Raw genomic sequence first — 18,363 nt, forward strand, 5'->3', positions numbered from 1 at the left:
CTTTTGAACGTGACTTAAAATGGGAGAGCTACATAACCAATCTGCAACTTTCTTGCCAATCCAGAATTCACCACCTAAAAATGCTCTCAAATACCTCTTGGGGGGCTGATACAACAACCTTACTTACTCTATACTGATTATTAATACGAAGTAAATTAGACTACGACTATTTATGCTACGATACTGCTAACAGAACATCTTAAAAAAACTTGACTTCATTCCAAATACATGCTTGAGATTAGTTTTAGGTGCCACAAGAAACAGTCCAGTAAGTAGCTTACAAGTTCTGGCTTAAGCCCACGAAGCCCACGATTTCCCTTAAGCCAACGAAGGCAACTCCTGTCACAAATTACGTTGGTAGAATTTCAGCAGACAAAAGCAACGTAGCCTACTCAGCAATGTTTCGCAGAACAAATGTATCTTCCGATCATTACAGAAACTTTGTAAGAAAAATACTACCATTTCCTAAGCCAATAAAACCTATTAATCTTAATTAAGAACGATTCAGTCTTATTATGCCTATTTGTGTAAATTTCTCTCTCTGGATGATCAAACCTTCAAAAATAGATACTCTAAAAGAGCTCCCCAAAGATTCCACATGTCCTTTCCTTATCCAACAAGCCCTTAAAAACTTAATATCCAAATCTCCATCAACCAAACCAATCTTCATAATGCTTCCAAATGTGATGAAAAACAGACTGTAGCTTATATCTGCGAAAACATTAAGTCCACCATACGAATTCCAACAAATTGTTGTATATATACCGGAGAACTTCCGGCAATTCAATAGGCCATAGAAAAATGTAGTTTTATCTATGAAAACAAATTTATTTATTATCACCGATTCAATGAGCGCATTACTTGGAATAAAACAGTTATATACAACTCACGCTATATTTCTCAAAATCAAGGAAGAATTAACTCATCTACAGGCTCAGCAAAAAGACATTTCTTTCATCTGGTTACCTTCCCATATGGGAATAAGTGGCAATGAGAAAGTGGACTTTCTGGCAAGTAATGCAATAACCGACCAAAATATTGCTATCATAAATGAAGACCACAGGGAAAAAACTTGATAAGTCCAATTTTTGACATTTCTCGTTTTCAATATTACTTTGTAGCTTTAATCACATAGTTTCTAACAGTAACACAATACAGAGTAATAACTTGATAAGTCAAAAGATGTAAGTATTTGACAAAACCCTGTACAGGGAAAGAACTTGACATATCCATTCCAAACAGGGGAAAATGTTGATAAGTCTAGGCAATGCCTCCTAAAGGTTTAGTGCTCTAGGTAATCCTAGTAAATTAGACTACGGCTATGGAATGGCTACAATGGAATGCAACATTGGATAACCTGATTTCTAGAGATGCTTTCAGTTTCTTTGTTCTGAAGATTATGATAGTGCTCAGTTTGTTTTACTTTAAAGTGAACGTGATTCTTTACAACGTTTGATAATTTTATCTGATAATCAAAATAATTGCAGATAGGGTGAGTGTTCGAATGATAAATTACTGTGTGCTAGTGCGAAAAACTTTAAGAAAAGAAAAAGCTTTGGGAAGATGCAAGATGAAATAAACTTATATTTAGCAGGCTTGGTTACCCTGGTTCCTGTACACCCAAAAAGGGCTAGAAAACTCGAGGCTGGTTTCTGAGTTTATTGTTATTATACTTGTTATGTTATTATGTAAAAATAAAACGGGAAACCAGTGTGAAAGATGTTCCTTTGTGCCATTTCATGATAAACACGAGGTAAAGTTAATATTCTTGTAAATAAATTTAAAAAACCAAACGAACCTCCTAGGGATCTACGGGGTTTTTAAAGAAGGGTAACAACCTCACTATTAGTACGAAATTGATCATTTTTCCATGTAAATTACCATAAGAAAATCCAAGGTCCAAAATAGAAAAATTGGTCGCAAAGTCGTACAGCTCGAAAACGGCTAGACGAATCATAAGGTATGAGGTATCAATATAAATGGTGAAAGGAGTCAATTCTTAAAACAAATATGGCGTCGCGTCAAAAGGCACTGTGACGTATTTTTATTGGATCGTGTCGTATGAGGTATCAAAAGATTGGGTTTTATGTATACAATAAAACTATGTGGGAAAAACAATAGAAAACCATAGTTACAAGTATGTGACTACAAGAAGACTGCAGGGTATTGTCAATAACTGGAAAACTGGAAATTATATTGTAAAATGATTTTTTATGAATGTTCCATTTAATACTTTTGCCATTAAAAATATACTTGCTCTATTTGTGTTTTATTTTTTACAAAAAATTAGACAGCCAATGATTTTGTAGGGTAATAATGTGATAAGTCCTTTTTTAAAGGGGAAAAACTTTTTAAGTCCATGTAGACGGATAAAAAACAATTAATTCCAGTAATATGCGATACAAATTAAAAAAAAAAACTAAAACGTAAACCAACAACCAATATATAATTTGTTTTTCTTTTTATTAGTGATTGTAAGATGTACTTTAATATAATTACAGAGTTTTAAATTTTAAAAATGTTCTCATGAACCAAACCAAAAATGTTATTATTTTATGAAATTATTTTCCTGTAGTCTTCAAATGAAATACCTTGTACTGATCACAAAGTAAACATCAAAGGCTACATCGACAGAACATGTCAGACTACTTGGGATCACACTGCCACCAAACTAAAAGAATGCCTAGATCAACTAGGCACCACACTCATCTTGGCAAGTAATAGAAAAGACCAAGTCATCATTAATCGAGTTTGAATAGTACATACTCTACTTACGCATAAACATATTTTCAACAAGGAGACTGCTCCGATGTGTACTAAGTGCAATACTCAGTTATCAGTGAAACATATAGTTATCGACTGTCCAGTATACAAGAACGAAAGGATCGCTTGTGCCCTAAGTGAAAATTTAAAAAATGAGCTGATTTCAAGTTTAACATATTTATTAAATTATCTCAAAATCATTAAACTATATACCAAATTGTAAACTATTTTTATGTAACAATATGTATCTTACTTTGTGTGTCTCCCCGCTAATAATCCTTAGTGATTGATGCGGGTATATTTGTGTACATAAAAAAAAATCAGACTGATTTTAAAAGTTTCTCTTATTTTTGTAAACAATATATCAAACAAACAGTCTTGATTGTAGGTCTACGACTACAGTGTGGATACACCTTTAACCTTTAACTACGGGCTACAGTGTACACAGTACACTATGCGTGTTAAGTTGGTTGCAGTTTCTTAAAACTATTTTCTGCGTTTACGGCGCTCGACGTAACCTATCAGTATAGTATCAACCATTGTCTGTTACAGTCTATACGTGATTTTTGATCGAATAGTTGAGTTCTGATAAAAAAATATCAAAGTGAGTTCCCGAACGGTGCCTTCAGTACACCACGCCCATAGTTATGTAAGTAAATTTAACGAATGTTAAACTTTAAATTACCTGCAAACGAGTTATTTTCTGTATAGTAAATGTTACATTGTACTTTTTATACAAAAATCTGAAATGGAAACTTAGGAGAAATATTTTTTATAGGGATCGAGTGCGTGTTAGAAACCCTAAAAGTCTCACACAAGATAAGCTTAGAGCTATGGCTGAAGCACTGTTGGAAGAAGAACCTGAGGAAGAAGTTAGGGGAGCATTAGGGGTTATGCTAGTTCGTCAGAAGAAGAGGAAGAAATTACGGAAGACAACGATTATAACACTGAGTCGAAGATAGAAGTAAATGATAAAGAGTCTTTTGATTCAGATAACGATAGCGATGGTGAGAGTTTAGAAAGTGATAAGATGAGTATTTTATAGCGAAAGATAAACAAACAAAGTGGTATAAATATTCAGTGGTGAGCAAATGTAGCAAAACTTCCAGCAAAAATATTGTAAAAATACTTCCTGGGCCAAAGCTGAGTGCTAGAGATATTACCAATGAGAGAAGTGCTTTCGAAAAAATTTTTAGTGCCAACATTATTGAAAATATAGTTGAGTGTACAAACTTGAAAATTGCAAATATGCGAATAAAGTATAACCGGCCGAGACGGGCTAAAGACACAACAAAAATAGAAATTATGGCATTTATCGGACTACTACTTCTTGCAGGAACTAAAAAGCAAAACCATACACATTTTCTTGAATTGTGGACTAAAGACGGAACCGGCTTAGAAATATTTAGACCGTGCATGAGTGCTGTTCGATTTTTACTTTTGCTTGCTGCTCTAAGATTTGATGACAAAAATAGTAGAGGGATACGCAAGGAAACTGATAAGCTTGTTACGCAAGCACTTTGTTAATGGTAGATGCAGTTTTATTCAATATATCCCGTCCAAGCCTGCAAAGTATGGGTTAAAAGTATTTGTCTTGTGTGATGCCCAGACATTTTATGTTAGAAATTAGACAAGGACCTTACAACAAATCAAATAAACCTGCTGATATTGTACATCGTTTACTTCAAGACTGGAAAGGGAAAAACCGGAACTTGACATGTGATAATTGGTACACAAGCTACTCATTGGCCAATGATCTTTTGAAAGATAAAGTAACAATGGTTGGAACACTAAAGAAAAATAAACGGGAACTGCCGTTGGAGTTCCTACCACATAAAGAAAGAGAAGTTGGATCGTCCCTTTTCGGATTTTAAAAAGAGGTAACTATAGTGTCATATGTCCCTGCAAAAAATAAAGCTGTGCCTTTGATATCAACCACGCATAATGATTTTGCAGTAAATCCGGAGAAAAAAAAAGCCAAATATAATTTTAGATTATAATTCTCACAAAGGAGGTGTCGACACAGTAGATAAAATGTGCGGTACATACTCGGTATCGAGGAGAACGCAAAGGTGGCCGATGGTTATATTTTTTCAGCTCCTAAACATTGCGGGAATTAACAGCCAAATCCTGTATAATGCTGCAAATATAAACAATCCTCAAAAATATAGAAGGATATTTTTAAAGGAATTATCTTTATCTTTGTTGAGACCACACCTTTCGGAACAAGTGAAATACAGAGTTTGCCCTTAGATTTAAAACTATTCCTGAAGAAATATAAAGCTACTGTAGTGGAACAAGAAGAAGAAGAACCGCCAGCAAGAGTGACAACCATTTCCTGTCAGACATGCAGGAGAATGGTTTGCAAAGAACATTTCACCATTATTTGTCCTGAGTGTATTAACTCAAATAAGCAGGAAGAAGACGAAAGTGAATAAAGACTCGTATGTGTTTATTTTTCTACCTAGTTAAAAATTTAAAAATTTTCACATATTTTTTAGGTTGGTGTTTCAATATGTAATAAATTACTGTTTTCGTTTTTTCTCACTGGTTTACCATTTTGAATTATTTTTTATTTTTATTATATAATAACTAATTATTGATTAAACACAAGTTGTGCAATTTAATATAGTTCTAATTATTAAAAAAATTTTGTTTCTGTAGCTATTTGTAACTGGTGTATAGAGTACACCGCGCCCGTATTTGAGATTCATGGTTGGGCGCCCGTAGTTAAAGGTTAACAGTGATATAAACAACAATCTACACAGTTATAACCCACTTTTTTAAGATCGTAAGAAAATAATTACAACAAAAAATCACTTACCGTGAATAGTACAATACAATAAACAAATACATCCATCGCTAAAGCCATATTCTCTTTATATTTTCACTAAAGTTCCGTCTACTAATAACTAATTAGTGAGTTGTATTATAATATTACTTCCCTTATTTACCGCAGGAATATTATTATATCTATTTATGTTCTTATCAAGTGGTATTTACACAAATCCATAAACAAGACTGAAAACATTTGCAGGCATATTCCGTTTCACTTCAAGACTGTATATTAATGAGAAACACCGTTTGCGTTCAAATGAAAGTTAGTTAGAGATATTGACTAATTTTCTACGGATATAAACACAGATAAGTTTGTTGGTATCATAACCAATGATATAAATAACCAAAACGATAGCTTTACAGATAAGGTTATTAGGTAGGTGTTTTTATTTAGTGTGCATTGACATTTACCTTAATTACAATATCAAGAGCCAAAAGTGGGTTTTAAAAAAAATGAATATTGTAATAAAATTTATTTGTTCAGAACGTAAATTTCAAGTAAATTAAAAACTACAAATATAAATGAGGCTGCAAAAAAGCAGTTCTTCTTTTTCTTAATGAAGGTTGGCTATTACAATTGCAAATTCTTTTCTGTCTTCAGCTGTTCTTAGTTGTTCAAAATTTAGCCCTGTCCTTTATCCGATGATTCTTAGCCACGATAGTCTTTTCCTTACTAGTCCCCTCTTTTTCTCCATTTTTCCATTTACTATGCGGTATGCGATGTCCATGAAATATTAAGGATTTTCCGGTATATTCACATTTTAAAAGCCTCCAATTTATTTACCGTACATGTTTTAAGGGTTTACGTTGTAACTGCTTAGAGAAGAGTCGACATATGTACAGAAATTTTTAATCTTAATATATCAACTAAGGTATAATATTGCATTAAAGATATGCATCTAATGAAAAAGTATCACCTTCGAAACCAGCATTATCACAACATTACATAAGAGTAAAGTGGAAAATAACTACCACCAAGAACAAGCAGCCTTCCTTAAGAGTAAGGCACAAGGAAGCAAATTAGGACTAACATGGGCAGCTTATGGAAAACTGGGAGTTTTTCCATGTGCTTAAAAAGAAAAATCTTTGCTCAATGAGTACTCCTAGTTCTAATGTATGGAGAAGAAACAGTGACCTTTACCAAAAAAGTAATCAATAAAATACAAGTGTCCCAGAGAGTAATGGAGACCAATGTTGAATATATTCCAGAGAGAGAGAGAGAGAGAGAGAGAAAGAGGGAAAGAGAGAGAGAGAGAGAGCGCAAATGCTAATGAAAATTCAACAAGTATAAACCTATAACTATCTGGGCAAAAGATAATGAAACAACGGAGTTAAAAAGAGATTAGGACTAACAAGGGCAGCTTATGTAAAACTGGGAGTTTTTCCATCTACTTGATGCAAGAGACATACCTCTAGAAATAATCATAACGATCGAAAATATCTACCAAAACAACAAAATAAAAGTAAAAGTAGAAGAAGAACTAACCGACCCTATTGAAGCTGGCAATGGGATAAGACCGGGAGATTTCCTGAGTCCTCTATTGTTTAACCTGATTATGGATGAAATAATCAAAAAAGTAAGAACTACAAAAGGATACCAAATGGGAGAAAAAAACTTAAAATAATCTGCTATGCAGACGACGCAATACTACTCTCTCAAAGTGAAGATGATTTACAACGTATGCTGCACCAATTTAATATAACCGCCAGAAAATTTAACATGTTAATTTCCCCAACAAAGATAAAATGCATGGTTATAACAGCAAATTTACTAAGATGTAAATTGGAGCTGGAAGGTCAGATCTTAGAACAAGTGATGGAGTTTAAATATCTAGACATTACATTATCTAGCTACGGAAAGCTCGAAACCGAAGTGGAAGATCAAGTGAATAGAGCCAACAGAGCGGCAGACTGCCTAAACGAAACAATATGGAGAAATAAAAATATCGGGAAAGAAACGAAAGGCAGAATTTACAAAACAGTCATCAGACCAATAATGACATACGCGGCAGAAACAAGACCTGACACAGAGAGAACAAAAAGGATGTTAGAAACAGCAGAGATGAACACACTTAGAAAAATTGATGGTAAGACACTATGGGACAGAGCTAGAAGTACAGATATACGACATAGATGCAAGGTGGAGAACATCAAAAACTGGGTAAGAAATAGAAGAGTAGAATGAAACGATCATATAAGCCGCAAGAGACGGTTCCCCAATAGGAAGACGATCTGTAGGAAGACCATGCAAACGATGGAATGACAACTTACTGGAGGCACATTGAAAAACAGACAGAGTCATGTCTATATAAAAAGAAGAAGAATAAGACTTGAAAAAAAAATCTTTACTCAATGAGTACTCCCAGTTCTAACGTATGGAGATGAAACATTGACCTTTAGTAGAAAAGTAATCAATAAGATACAAGTGTCCCAGTAATGGAGAGGTCAATGTTGAATATATTTCTTAGAGAGAGCGAGAGAGAGAGAGAGAGATAAGAATAAACATTTTTATTAATAATTGGTTTCATAAGAGTTTGTAAAGATAATTTTTTATTTGTAATGATTTATTTCTGCTACAATTTATAGCCCAGTAACAATTGTAATTTTTGTAGTATCTCCAACTTCTAAGAGTTTGTAAACGGATAGGATATAGTAAGTTTTCTCTTTGCTATTTTGGTATTAATCTTTGTAACTATTAATATAGTATTTTTGTGCCATTTATATTTTATAACTGTTTGTGGTGAGACAACAATAAATATTTAATTTATTTCTCTAAACCATTTTGTTTATTTATTTTAGAAAAGTCTCCTAACCTCTCTTTTGTGTTTTTTAGAACGGAAGAACCTTTTCTTTTATCCAGCAGGAAGTTTCCTCGAAGCGGCGTGTACTCCTTTGTTTCATTTTTGTAGTTGCCCTAATCCAATCCCATTGATTTATTCACTTATCCACGACCCATCCACTCCAAATAAACCCCAATTATTTCTGTCCCAGTGTCTAATTTAGACAAAAATTAGACACTGTGATGAATACAAGTACCTGGGTATGAAGATAACTCAAGATGGAACACTCGATGCTGCCATAAAAGACAGAAACATACAGGGTAGAAAAGCCATATCCATGATGAACGGCATTCTGTGGGACCAAACAATATCTAAAGCGAACAAACAACTCATATACAACACCATACTTAAAAGTGTAATTACATATGGCAGTGAAGTTTGGCCAATTAAACAAAGAACAGAGAAACTGTTACTAGCCACAGAAATGGACTTCTGGAGAAGAGCAGCAGGCAAATCAAGATCAGATCGGATACCAAATAAGAGAATACGAGAAATGATGTGAGTCAAGCATACAATAGTTGATGACATAAAAACAAAACAGTTAATATGGTACGGCCATGTACAGAGAATGCCAGATGACAGGATTCCGAAACAGATTTTGACGTGGACACCACAAGGAAGAAGAAAAAGGGGAAGGCCGAGAAAAAGCTAAAGAGAGGGAATTGAAAAAGAACTAGAGGAAAGAGAAATCCCTCCAGGCCTATGGTTAAATAGAGAAGAATGGCGGTTAGGAGTCGGAAGGCGTCGGAGAACGCTGTAAACCGATAGTAGTAGTAGTAATTTCTGTCCCCAATTTTCAACCTCCATAATAATACCTTATGTGGTAGGCAAAATATTTCGTTACAATTGTGCCGGAAGTTTGTAAAGCAATTAATATTGTTTTAAAGGACAAAATTTAAATTTAAAGGACAAACCGCATCGTGTACACTACAATCTCTCACTAGCATATAGCTCTAAAAACTTCAGCACTTGGTCATTGCTCCACTCAACCACAGTTAACGAAAAATTTACCAAACAATAAACAAATAAGTCGGTGCACCGACAAGACAGCGAGCAGCATGTAAACAGTCACTGTCACTCGCACTGCAAGTCCTTTGAATTCCGTTAAAAAAACCTCCAACAAAGGGAGCGTACGATAGCGACAGTGGCATGAGTAATGCAGCGCGAGCGACGTATTTACATATTCAACCTGCCAACTTCCCTGCTCAATTCCATACTTACTGCCGCGGAAGTGAGCTGAATGTATAGGGGGTATACAATTTACTTTATTTTTGTATTGTTTATATCATCTGTAGGTTTCACCGATTCATGGTTCTTAATTTAAAAAAAAATTGGTTTTAAAGTAAATTTTTTTTTTAAATTTGGAACAACATGCCTTTTTTTCAAAATAACTTAAAAAATATTAATGATACGAAAAATATTGAGAAGTAAAAAAATATAGGTCTAAATTGTTTGAACATTTTGGTTTCTTTTTTGTTTTTTTTGGATAAAAATTGGTTAAGATATGGCTATTCAAAATTTGCATACACTCGTGATTAGTGACTCGTTCAATACCATTCAACTACAACCCTTTCAAAAATAAGGGTTTAAAAAATATTTAAATGATCTTACCGTCCTTAAAAAACCTGTAAAATAGGTGTTTTAAGTCATAGCTTAAAAGATAACCGAGTTAGGAGTAAAAAACCAATCAAATATTTTAGGAGATATCAGAACGCGTAAACTGGAGCATCGTAAGATACACATAATGAACCATTAAGGCACATAAGGGTTGTTCTTTAAGTTAAAATAAAATAAATTCATAACATTTTGATTGAAAAAAATATTATTTATAGTTTCAATTTAAAAAAAAAATACTACCATTTGAATTTCTTCGCAGGGTTGGTTTTTATAAGACTGGAAATTATGTGGTAAAAAATTAAAACAGTAAATTTTTTTTCTATTAAGGGTAGTTCTCAATCCTTAAAAATATAAAGCAACCAACGGAATAAGTCCAAAAGTGAAGTGGAGAGTAAGTAGAACCTACATCCAAATTTTCATGCAATTCGGTGGTGATAAATAACACGGTATCGCTGTATTTTATGTTCGTTTACTGGCCTATTAAGGTCGTTTTTTATTGTACCATATTGTTTGACGTTTTGTAGGACATATTTCTGTTTTGTAAGTTGGATATAAGGTCTAACCTTATTAACAGAACATTAAATTTCCAAATATAACCAAATGTGAGTTAATTCCTTTTTGTACCAGAGGCATTAATTATTATGTATTAACGATATTTTGACGTCGGTATTTGCTATTTATTTAAAACTCTTTTAAAAATACTGCGACATTTTTTTTTTCAATTTTTGCAATTTTACTCCTTAGTTTAATTTTTATATATTTTTTATTATTGGTGTTTTAGTATAGTTCTATTTATTGATAAAGAGGATTAATAACATTCTGCCCGCACAAAAACTTTCAACAGAAAAGAAACAACATAGAAGAAAAAATGAATTTAAAAATTTTTTATTAAAAATCGTAATAATTTACACTTGCCTCTAAAATATACTAAATTTTATTAATAAAATCAGGAATAATTGGTGTATATTACTAATTTATAGTACGTAAAAAGTTGTTTATAAAAAGTGCAAAAACTCTTTTTGTTCGATAGATGCTATTTTGCTTTGGATGGATCCATGCTTCCTGAAACTCCAGCACTAAATTGTGCCGCACCAGTTCCGCCCAATCCCATGTCTTTCATAGCCGTACCGAATGCCTTCGCTGCAGAGTTCATCGGAGCAAAAGCCATATCAAATGGTATAGACGCCGCTTTGGCCGGTATGGCCATCATACTGTCCATCATATTGCCCATATCCATTTGTCCTGAGACAAATACATTAGCCTGAAAACCATTATTATGTTAATTTTCAATTCTGATGTATGCAAAAGGTTACACTAACATTTTTACTTATATTCTAAATAGAAATTAAGAAAAATAATTAATTATACCATACACTAGATAAGACTTTCCAGTCTTATCTAGTGTATGGTATATGGAAGGGAAGCGTATATATAAAAGGTAAGGATGCCTTGTTTGGCCTTATATTAGGCATCGTAAGATAGTATTAAGTTTAAAAAAAGCTCGGAGACAAAAGGAAGGACCTATTAACCAAATTTTCTGTACAAGACTTTTAATGAAAAAAATACTAATCCTGTATGTCTCTTAACTATCTCTCAACGTATCGGTCGCTGAGATTAAGAAATACTTGTCTTCTAAAAACAAATACATATGTCAAATCAATTTATGTATCTGAAAAATATGGTCTGTATTAAAATTGTTAACTATGCAATATTAATATTAAAATGAATAGGGTTTGTGTTAAAATTAACATTGATTACAGCCTTACCACGTTACGCTTTTATTGTGCTCTCAGTAATTTCAAATTTTTATCTAAAAATAGTAAATTTTTAATAAGCGATAATGAACGCACTGTTTCTTCAAAGCAAAAAGAAGGTGTAGTGGCATAAATTCTTGTGAATACTTTAGTTTTAAAAGAGAAAAGAAGAATATATGAGTACATTTTTATTTACAATTTATATCTTCCACATCTAAAACTAACACAATGTAGACCATGCCCAATGCTTAGTTTTGCGCTAATTATCAGAAGCTTATATCTACCTCCGATCAAAAGCTCCAATGTGATAACTGTAAGAAACCGATTGACCTATATTAACATACACAGCGGAGACAAGTCCTGACATATCTAAAACGAGACGACTACTAGAAACAACAGAGATGAAAATACTCCGACAAATATTAGGGAAAAGTCTGATGGATAGGGAGAGAAGCGAAAACATAAGAAGAGCATCAATATAGAAGACATAAATGGATGGGTGACAAAACGGAAACAGGAGTAGAATAAACACATTAGTAGAATGGCAGAGTAATAGGATAGTACGAATAGCACAAGATAAGTCACCAAATGGACGAAGAAGTATTGGCAGACCAAGAAAAAGATGGTGAGATAATTTAAACATTTTAGGAGGCTAATGTTGAAGAGGAAACAGGCTTTAAAGCCTACGTACAAAAAGGAAGAACAACAAGAAGAACTTGATTCTATTATTACAATAACAGAAGCTACTGAGAGCATTGTCGATGAAGCTGCTGACTGCATATCACGTTCCAAAAATTGTTGATTAGGGGCATCTCTAAACCTACAGAAGAAGCGCAAAGTAAAAAAGATAAGTCCTCAAAAAAAATATTATAAAACATCCGGGAAAAATATAGAATAGAATAGAATAGAATTTATTTAATCAATATACAAAAATAGTTTTGTTTTTGACAAGTCAAAGGAATAGTTACAATACATATAAAACATATAAAATTTTTGGCGAATTTAAACATTACAAACATGTATAAATTTAATATTAACAATTAAAAAAAAAACGACAAACACACTTTATGGAATTATAAAAAACTGTAAAAGCTGTATTTAGGTACTCCGTTTTTGAATAGAAACAATGTTTTAAAAAGTGTGATTTGATTTTAAGCTTAAACGATAACAAGTAAAGACTTTTTACTTCATCTGGTAAAAAGTTATGCAAACTAACATCAGTCGAATTTTTTATGCTCTTTGTCAACCTAAAACGTTGTGCTCTAATAGCATCTCTAGATCTTGTATCGTGATCATGAACGTTGGAGTTTATGTTAAACTTACCTTTGTTGGCATGAATTTCAATCAGCGTCTCATATATATATATATATATATATATATATATATATATATATATATATATATATATATATATATATATATATATATATATATATATATATATATATATATATATAGTGAACGTAATGGCATAATACCTAAATACAGAAATAAAGGTTTACAGTGTTCCCTATACTCTGCTCTTGCAAGTATCCTCACTACTCTTTTTTGTAATTTAAAAATTCGATCTGCGTAAGAAGAATTACCCTAAACAGTTATTCCGTACTGTAAATGGCTATGAAATAATGCAAAGTAGCACATTCTAAGGGTATTTTTAGGAATCATATAAACTAAGTTGTGTATTAAAAATATACTTGTAGCAAGTCTAGAACTTAAGTAATCTATATGAGCACTTCAATCCAAATTATCGTCTAGAAATATTCCTAATAGTTTAACACTATTTCTTGAAATATACTTCCAATCAGAACTAAAAATCAAATTCTGATTTTTCTCTTCATTTAGCTTTAGCCCATTATGTGAAAACCAGTTTTTTGCTTTTTGGGTATCACTATCTATTTTAATTTTTAAATTATTCTGATTAATATCAGTATTTATGAGAGTTGTATCATCTGCGAAGCAAACACATTTTATAGGAAAAGTGTAGTGAAATAAATCATTCAGATAAATAAGAAACAAAGTGGGTTCTAATATCGAACCTTGAGGTACACCATATTCGATAGTGTTAAACTCAGAATAGCTGTTATTAAGAAAAACTGCCTGTTTTCTATTTGTTAGGTATGATCTAAATAGATTAAGAGTGTTTCTCCTAATACCGTATTTATGCATTTTTTCCAACAGTAATTCATGCGAAACACAGTCAAAAGCTTTGGATAAGTCACACATTGTCAAAGACACAAAATGACCTTCCTCCAAGCCATCAACTATCTGGACTTTCTCTATGAAACTTCATCAATTTTTAGTACCGGTATACTAGAAAAATAAATGAATACAAGTACCTGGGTATGAAGATAACTCAAGATGGAACACTCGATGCTGCTATAAAAGACAGAAACATACAGGGTAGAAAAGCCATATCCATGATGAACGGAATTCTGTGGGATCAAACAATATCTAAAGCGAACAAACAACTCATATACAACACCATACTTAAAAGTGTAATCACATATGGCAGCGAAGTTTGGCAAATGAAACAAAGAACAGAGAAACTGTTACTAGCAACAGAAATGGACTTCTGGAGAAGAGCAGCAGGAAAATCAAGAAGAGATCGGATACCAAATGAGAGAATACGTGAAATGATGGGAGTCAAGCATACAATAGTTGATGACATAAAAACAACAGTTAATATGGTACGGCCATGTACAGATAATGCCAGATGACAGGATTCCAAAACAGATTTTGACGTGGACACCACAAGGGAGAAGGAAAAGAGGAAGGCCGAGAAAAAGCTGGAGAGAGGGAATTGAAAAAGAACTAGAGGAAAGAGAAATCCCTCCAGGCCTATGGCTGAATAGAGAAGAATGGCGGTTAGGAGTCGGAAGGCGTCGGAGAACGCTGTAAACCGATAGTAGTAGTATACTAGAAAAATTCTGGTCTAAAGAATATTCAAGATAATGACTAACGCTCACTGGTATGTACCTAATACCACTACTACTATCATAGCGCATGACCTGAAACTCGAGATCCTTAGATCGTAAGGGAGAAGATTCCTAATTTCAGGTAAAAGCATACCCAAAGAACTCCACAAGTATTCTTATACTCCATAAGATTTTCTTCTAAAACTTGATGAGATTCCATGTGATTTGCTGATAATATTTTAGTAAAACCGATTGCCGAGATTCTTTAATTATAATTTTCTCGTTAAACTGGTGTTTTATGGTTTGTAATAAATTGGGAAAATTAAAAAAAGTTACGACACAATTTAACATTTTTTAAAGTATTGAACAAAATGAAATAACACGCTATTCTACGCAGGAGACAATATGGACAGAAAAAAATATAAAACAAGATATAACTCAAATATAGTATATATATTATCATCATATAATAGAAAAAGTAACGATTCCGACGCCTGGATCAAATAGAACTATATGAAACAAAAAGCAAATAACCTTACCAGGCTACAAAAAACAGATGCAAATATCACAATGTACTTCATGTTGATAAATCAAAACAACTCTATCAAATCAATAATCGGTCGTTAGGTTATATATAATACTTAAAAAGCAAAACGGAAGTGCGTGATATTTAACACATCAAGACATCTTGTTGCTGTGTTAATACTCATCCAATTTCGATTGTTCAGTTTTTCAGAGATGGAAAATTGCAAATAATTTTCATTATGTATAATTTATTTAAAAAGTATGTAAAGTAGATAATAGTTTGCTAAATTAAGAGTTATTATAAACATGAATTTTCACGTCAACACATATAGTACGATATAAATTAGCAGGAAGATTAATGATTTAATCAACAATATCAAAAAGTTACTACGTTTCCTTTAAGGTCTATCTTCATGCCTTTTTTGGTATCCGATGTATGCTTGCTTGTATTCGAGTATAATTTTGTATATATTTTTTTTATTATTTCTATTGCTCCTACTTGGTTGTTTCAGTTTTTTTTAATCTGTTTGTTTTAACTTGAAATTGACTTTTAACTGGATTTGAAATTTTTTGAAATTGAAACTACAGAAGTGTTGCTATCCACTTAAAATGGGAAATAAGCAAAATAAATTCAACGACCCTAATGAGTATATATTTGTATTCTGCGTCGTCAGAGCTCAGAGTCTCTGACGACGCAGAATTATGCAGAAATAACGTTCTAAGTCTCTATTGATACCGATCCATACACGGAAAGTTTGACAAAAAGTGCTCTTGCGCCATATAATTTGGCATTTCAATTTGTCCAAGCTATAGCAAGGCTTTTGCTAAAATCGTAAACTTTTGCATGTCTACATCTAGTCTTGGAGAATCATATCTCTTTTACTTCTGATACAAATTTCTGACAACAAAACCCAAATTCAGAAACGCAAACTGAATCAACTTATTTGTCAGCAAAATCCACAGCCTATTTCTAATCAACAACCTTATACTGTTTTACGCAATTTCTCAGATAGCAGCTAGCAAAGCTCTGTCAAAAGGCATAAATTTTTCTGTCATTTCTCTTTCCATCCCAACTGAGAAAATTATTTGTCAAACTGAAGAAGCTATTTCTCATCTTCCTTCTGACCAAGCCGAAGCTGCCAGACAAGATGTGGTCAGAATTCTCCGTACTTCTAAACCCACACCGTCAAATATCCGTCTTTCAAAAAGACGTGCCCTCAAAGAACTTTATAACTACCCTGACATTGTCATCCTTCCGGCCGACAAAGGTAATTCCACCGTTATTCTCAACTCTTCTAATTATTTCGACAAAATGTTCGAACTTCTTAATTTCACAGACTACAAACGAGTCCCATACGATCCTACCACCTATCTAGAAAACACGACCAAACCCATCATAAAGAAGTCTACTCTATCTCCAGACATCAAAAAATCTCTTATACCCACAGAAAAATCATCTCAAATTCCAAGAATATAAATTCTTTCAAAAATCCATAAGTCCAATGTCCCCCTAAGGCCTCTTATTCTTACAACCATTAGCCGAAAATGGCTTCCTCATTGTTAGGTTTAGTTTTAGATATATTTATAGATCTCAATGTGTTTGTTCTTGCGGACGTTGCTAAAATGTTAAATTTATTTTCTATTGTTTTGTTTTTCCGATAATCGTTTTATGTATTGTTGTTTTATGTAAGTTGTTCTGTTCCATTCGGTCTATTCTTGAAAATTCCTTATTTATAAACGATAAGGGATAATTATTTTTTAATAAGACAGATGGTAATAAATGTTTTACTTCTAAGAAAAAATTTTCGTTAGAACAAGTAATTTTGGCTCTATCTTATAAAGACTTAATGATTTCCTTTTTGCTATTGATGTAATTTGATTTGCAATTTAAAAATTTGTTGGTGCGTATTGGTTTTCTATACACCTGAGTCTCATATCCAGTATCCTTCCACCATAAAGCAGAGACAATTGCTAGAACAAAATTTTTTTTATAGAATTTATTAACAGTTTGGAAATATGTATTATCAGTGCATAATAACAACTCCATTAATCCTGATCTTGTTCTAGTTGCCAATGTATCATTATTCTCTAATTTTGTTTTAATTATTTTTAAGTTTTATCTAATCGCAAATTTGTAAATAAACTATTTATGTCAAAACTTAGCTTCAGAACAATATAAACATTTAATATAACATTTTTATATTCCCAATAGAGGTTTTTCACATTCCAGTCTCTTCAGAAACATATTCGCTTATTGAAGAATATAAAACCTAGTTTCAAGGTACTTTTTTCTTAATTTTACTGAGAAGTCAAGTAAAGTTGGAAGTCTGTAATACTGTCAGTACCACTATAATTCATAGCTTAAAAATTAGAAACAACTAAAACATTATTGACTATATCGAAAAGAACAATTGATCCTTCTGATCAGATTGTAGTATTGAGATGCCGCTTAAGGGGATTTTCATCATAAAAAGAAAAACTTAATATTCAAAATATATAAGTGTTATATAACTTAATAGATTATTAATGCGTTTATTGCAATTCATAATTTTATGTAAAATGGTATTTATAAAGACATTAAGCCTGCATCAAATGCACCAATTTTGATTGAAGACCATATATTAAATATAAAAATATTTACACTGAAATAATATTTCCGCTCAAATAATTTTTGTAGCAACATATATAAGGTTGGGTATCTAACACCAAATCATATTCAAACTATCCATCAAAATGAAACAAGTTTTGTTACTAGCTGTTTTGGTTGCCTTCTTGGTAAGTTTTTTTCTTCAATTCTTATTACATTAAAAATAGTATTAAACGAGATAAATATATTTTTTTAATGACCTATTTAACAATCTCAGGCACTTTTATTAAAAAATAAGAATAGTTAAGGTATACTAAGAGAAGTCGTAATATTGTATTCATGGGCTTGTTTTTTTCTTGTTTCTGTTGTAGTGGCACATAGTCCCATCTATTAGGTAATCATAAGTGTTGACTTTCAGATTTTAATTAGAATATTTCTGCTGTGTTAATTTTAACCCCCCTCTGTAAAGACTTGGTCACCTATATTACCGAACTCCTCTCACACCTACGTGCGATTTATTTTTG

The 18,363-nt window shown here is 32.4% G+C and overlaps 2 protein-coding genes across 2 annotated transcripts in view; one reads left to right on the top strand and one right to left on the bottom strand.

The window, feature by feature from the left end:
• Window positions 1–5,872, bottom strand: part of LOC140435556 (uncharacterized) — a 31,220-nt gene extending 25,348 nt beyond the window's left edge. Inside the window, exon 1 of the mRNA XM_072524305.1 lies at window positions 5,588–5,872. Within this exon, the coding sequence (XP_072380406.1) occupies window positions 5,588–5,635 (48 nt within the window). The 5' untranslated portion in view covers window positions 5,636–5,872. The remainder of the gene's footprint in view (window positions 1–5,587) is intronic.
• A 9,793-nt stretch (window positions 5,873–15,665) lies between these two features.
• On the top strand, window positions 15,666–16,729 carry LOC140435745 (uncharacterized). Its single transcript, XM_072524464.1, has 2 exons — window positions 15,666–15,677; window positions 16,262–16,729. Exons 1-2 carry the CDS (start codon window positions 15,666–15,668, stop codon window positions 16,727–16,729), a joined length of 480 nt encoding a protein of 159 aa, XP_072380565.1.
• The last annotated feature ends 1,634 nt before the right edge of the window (window positions 16,730–18,363 follow it).

Source organism: Diabrotica undecimpunctata, chromosome 3 (assembly GCF_040954645.1).
Source record: "Diabrotica undecimpunctata isolate CICGRU chromosome 3, icDiaUnde3, whole genome shotgun sequence".
Lineage (NCBI taxonomy): Eukaryota > Metazoa > Arthropoda > Insecta > Coleoptera > Chrysomelidae > Diabrotica > Diabrotica undecimpunctata.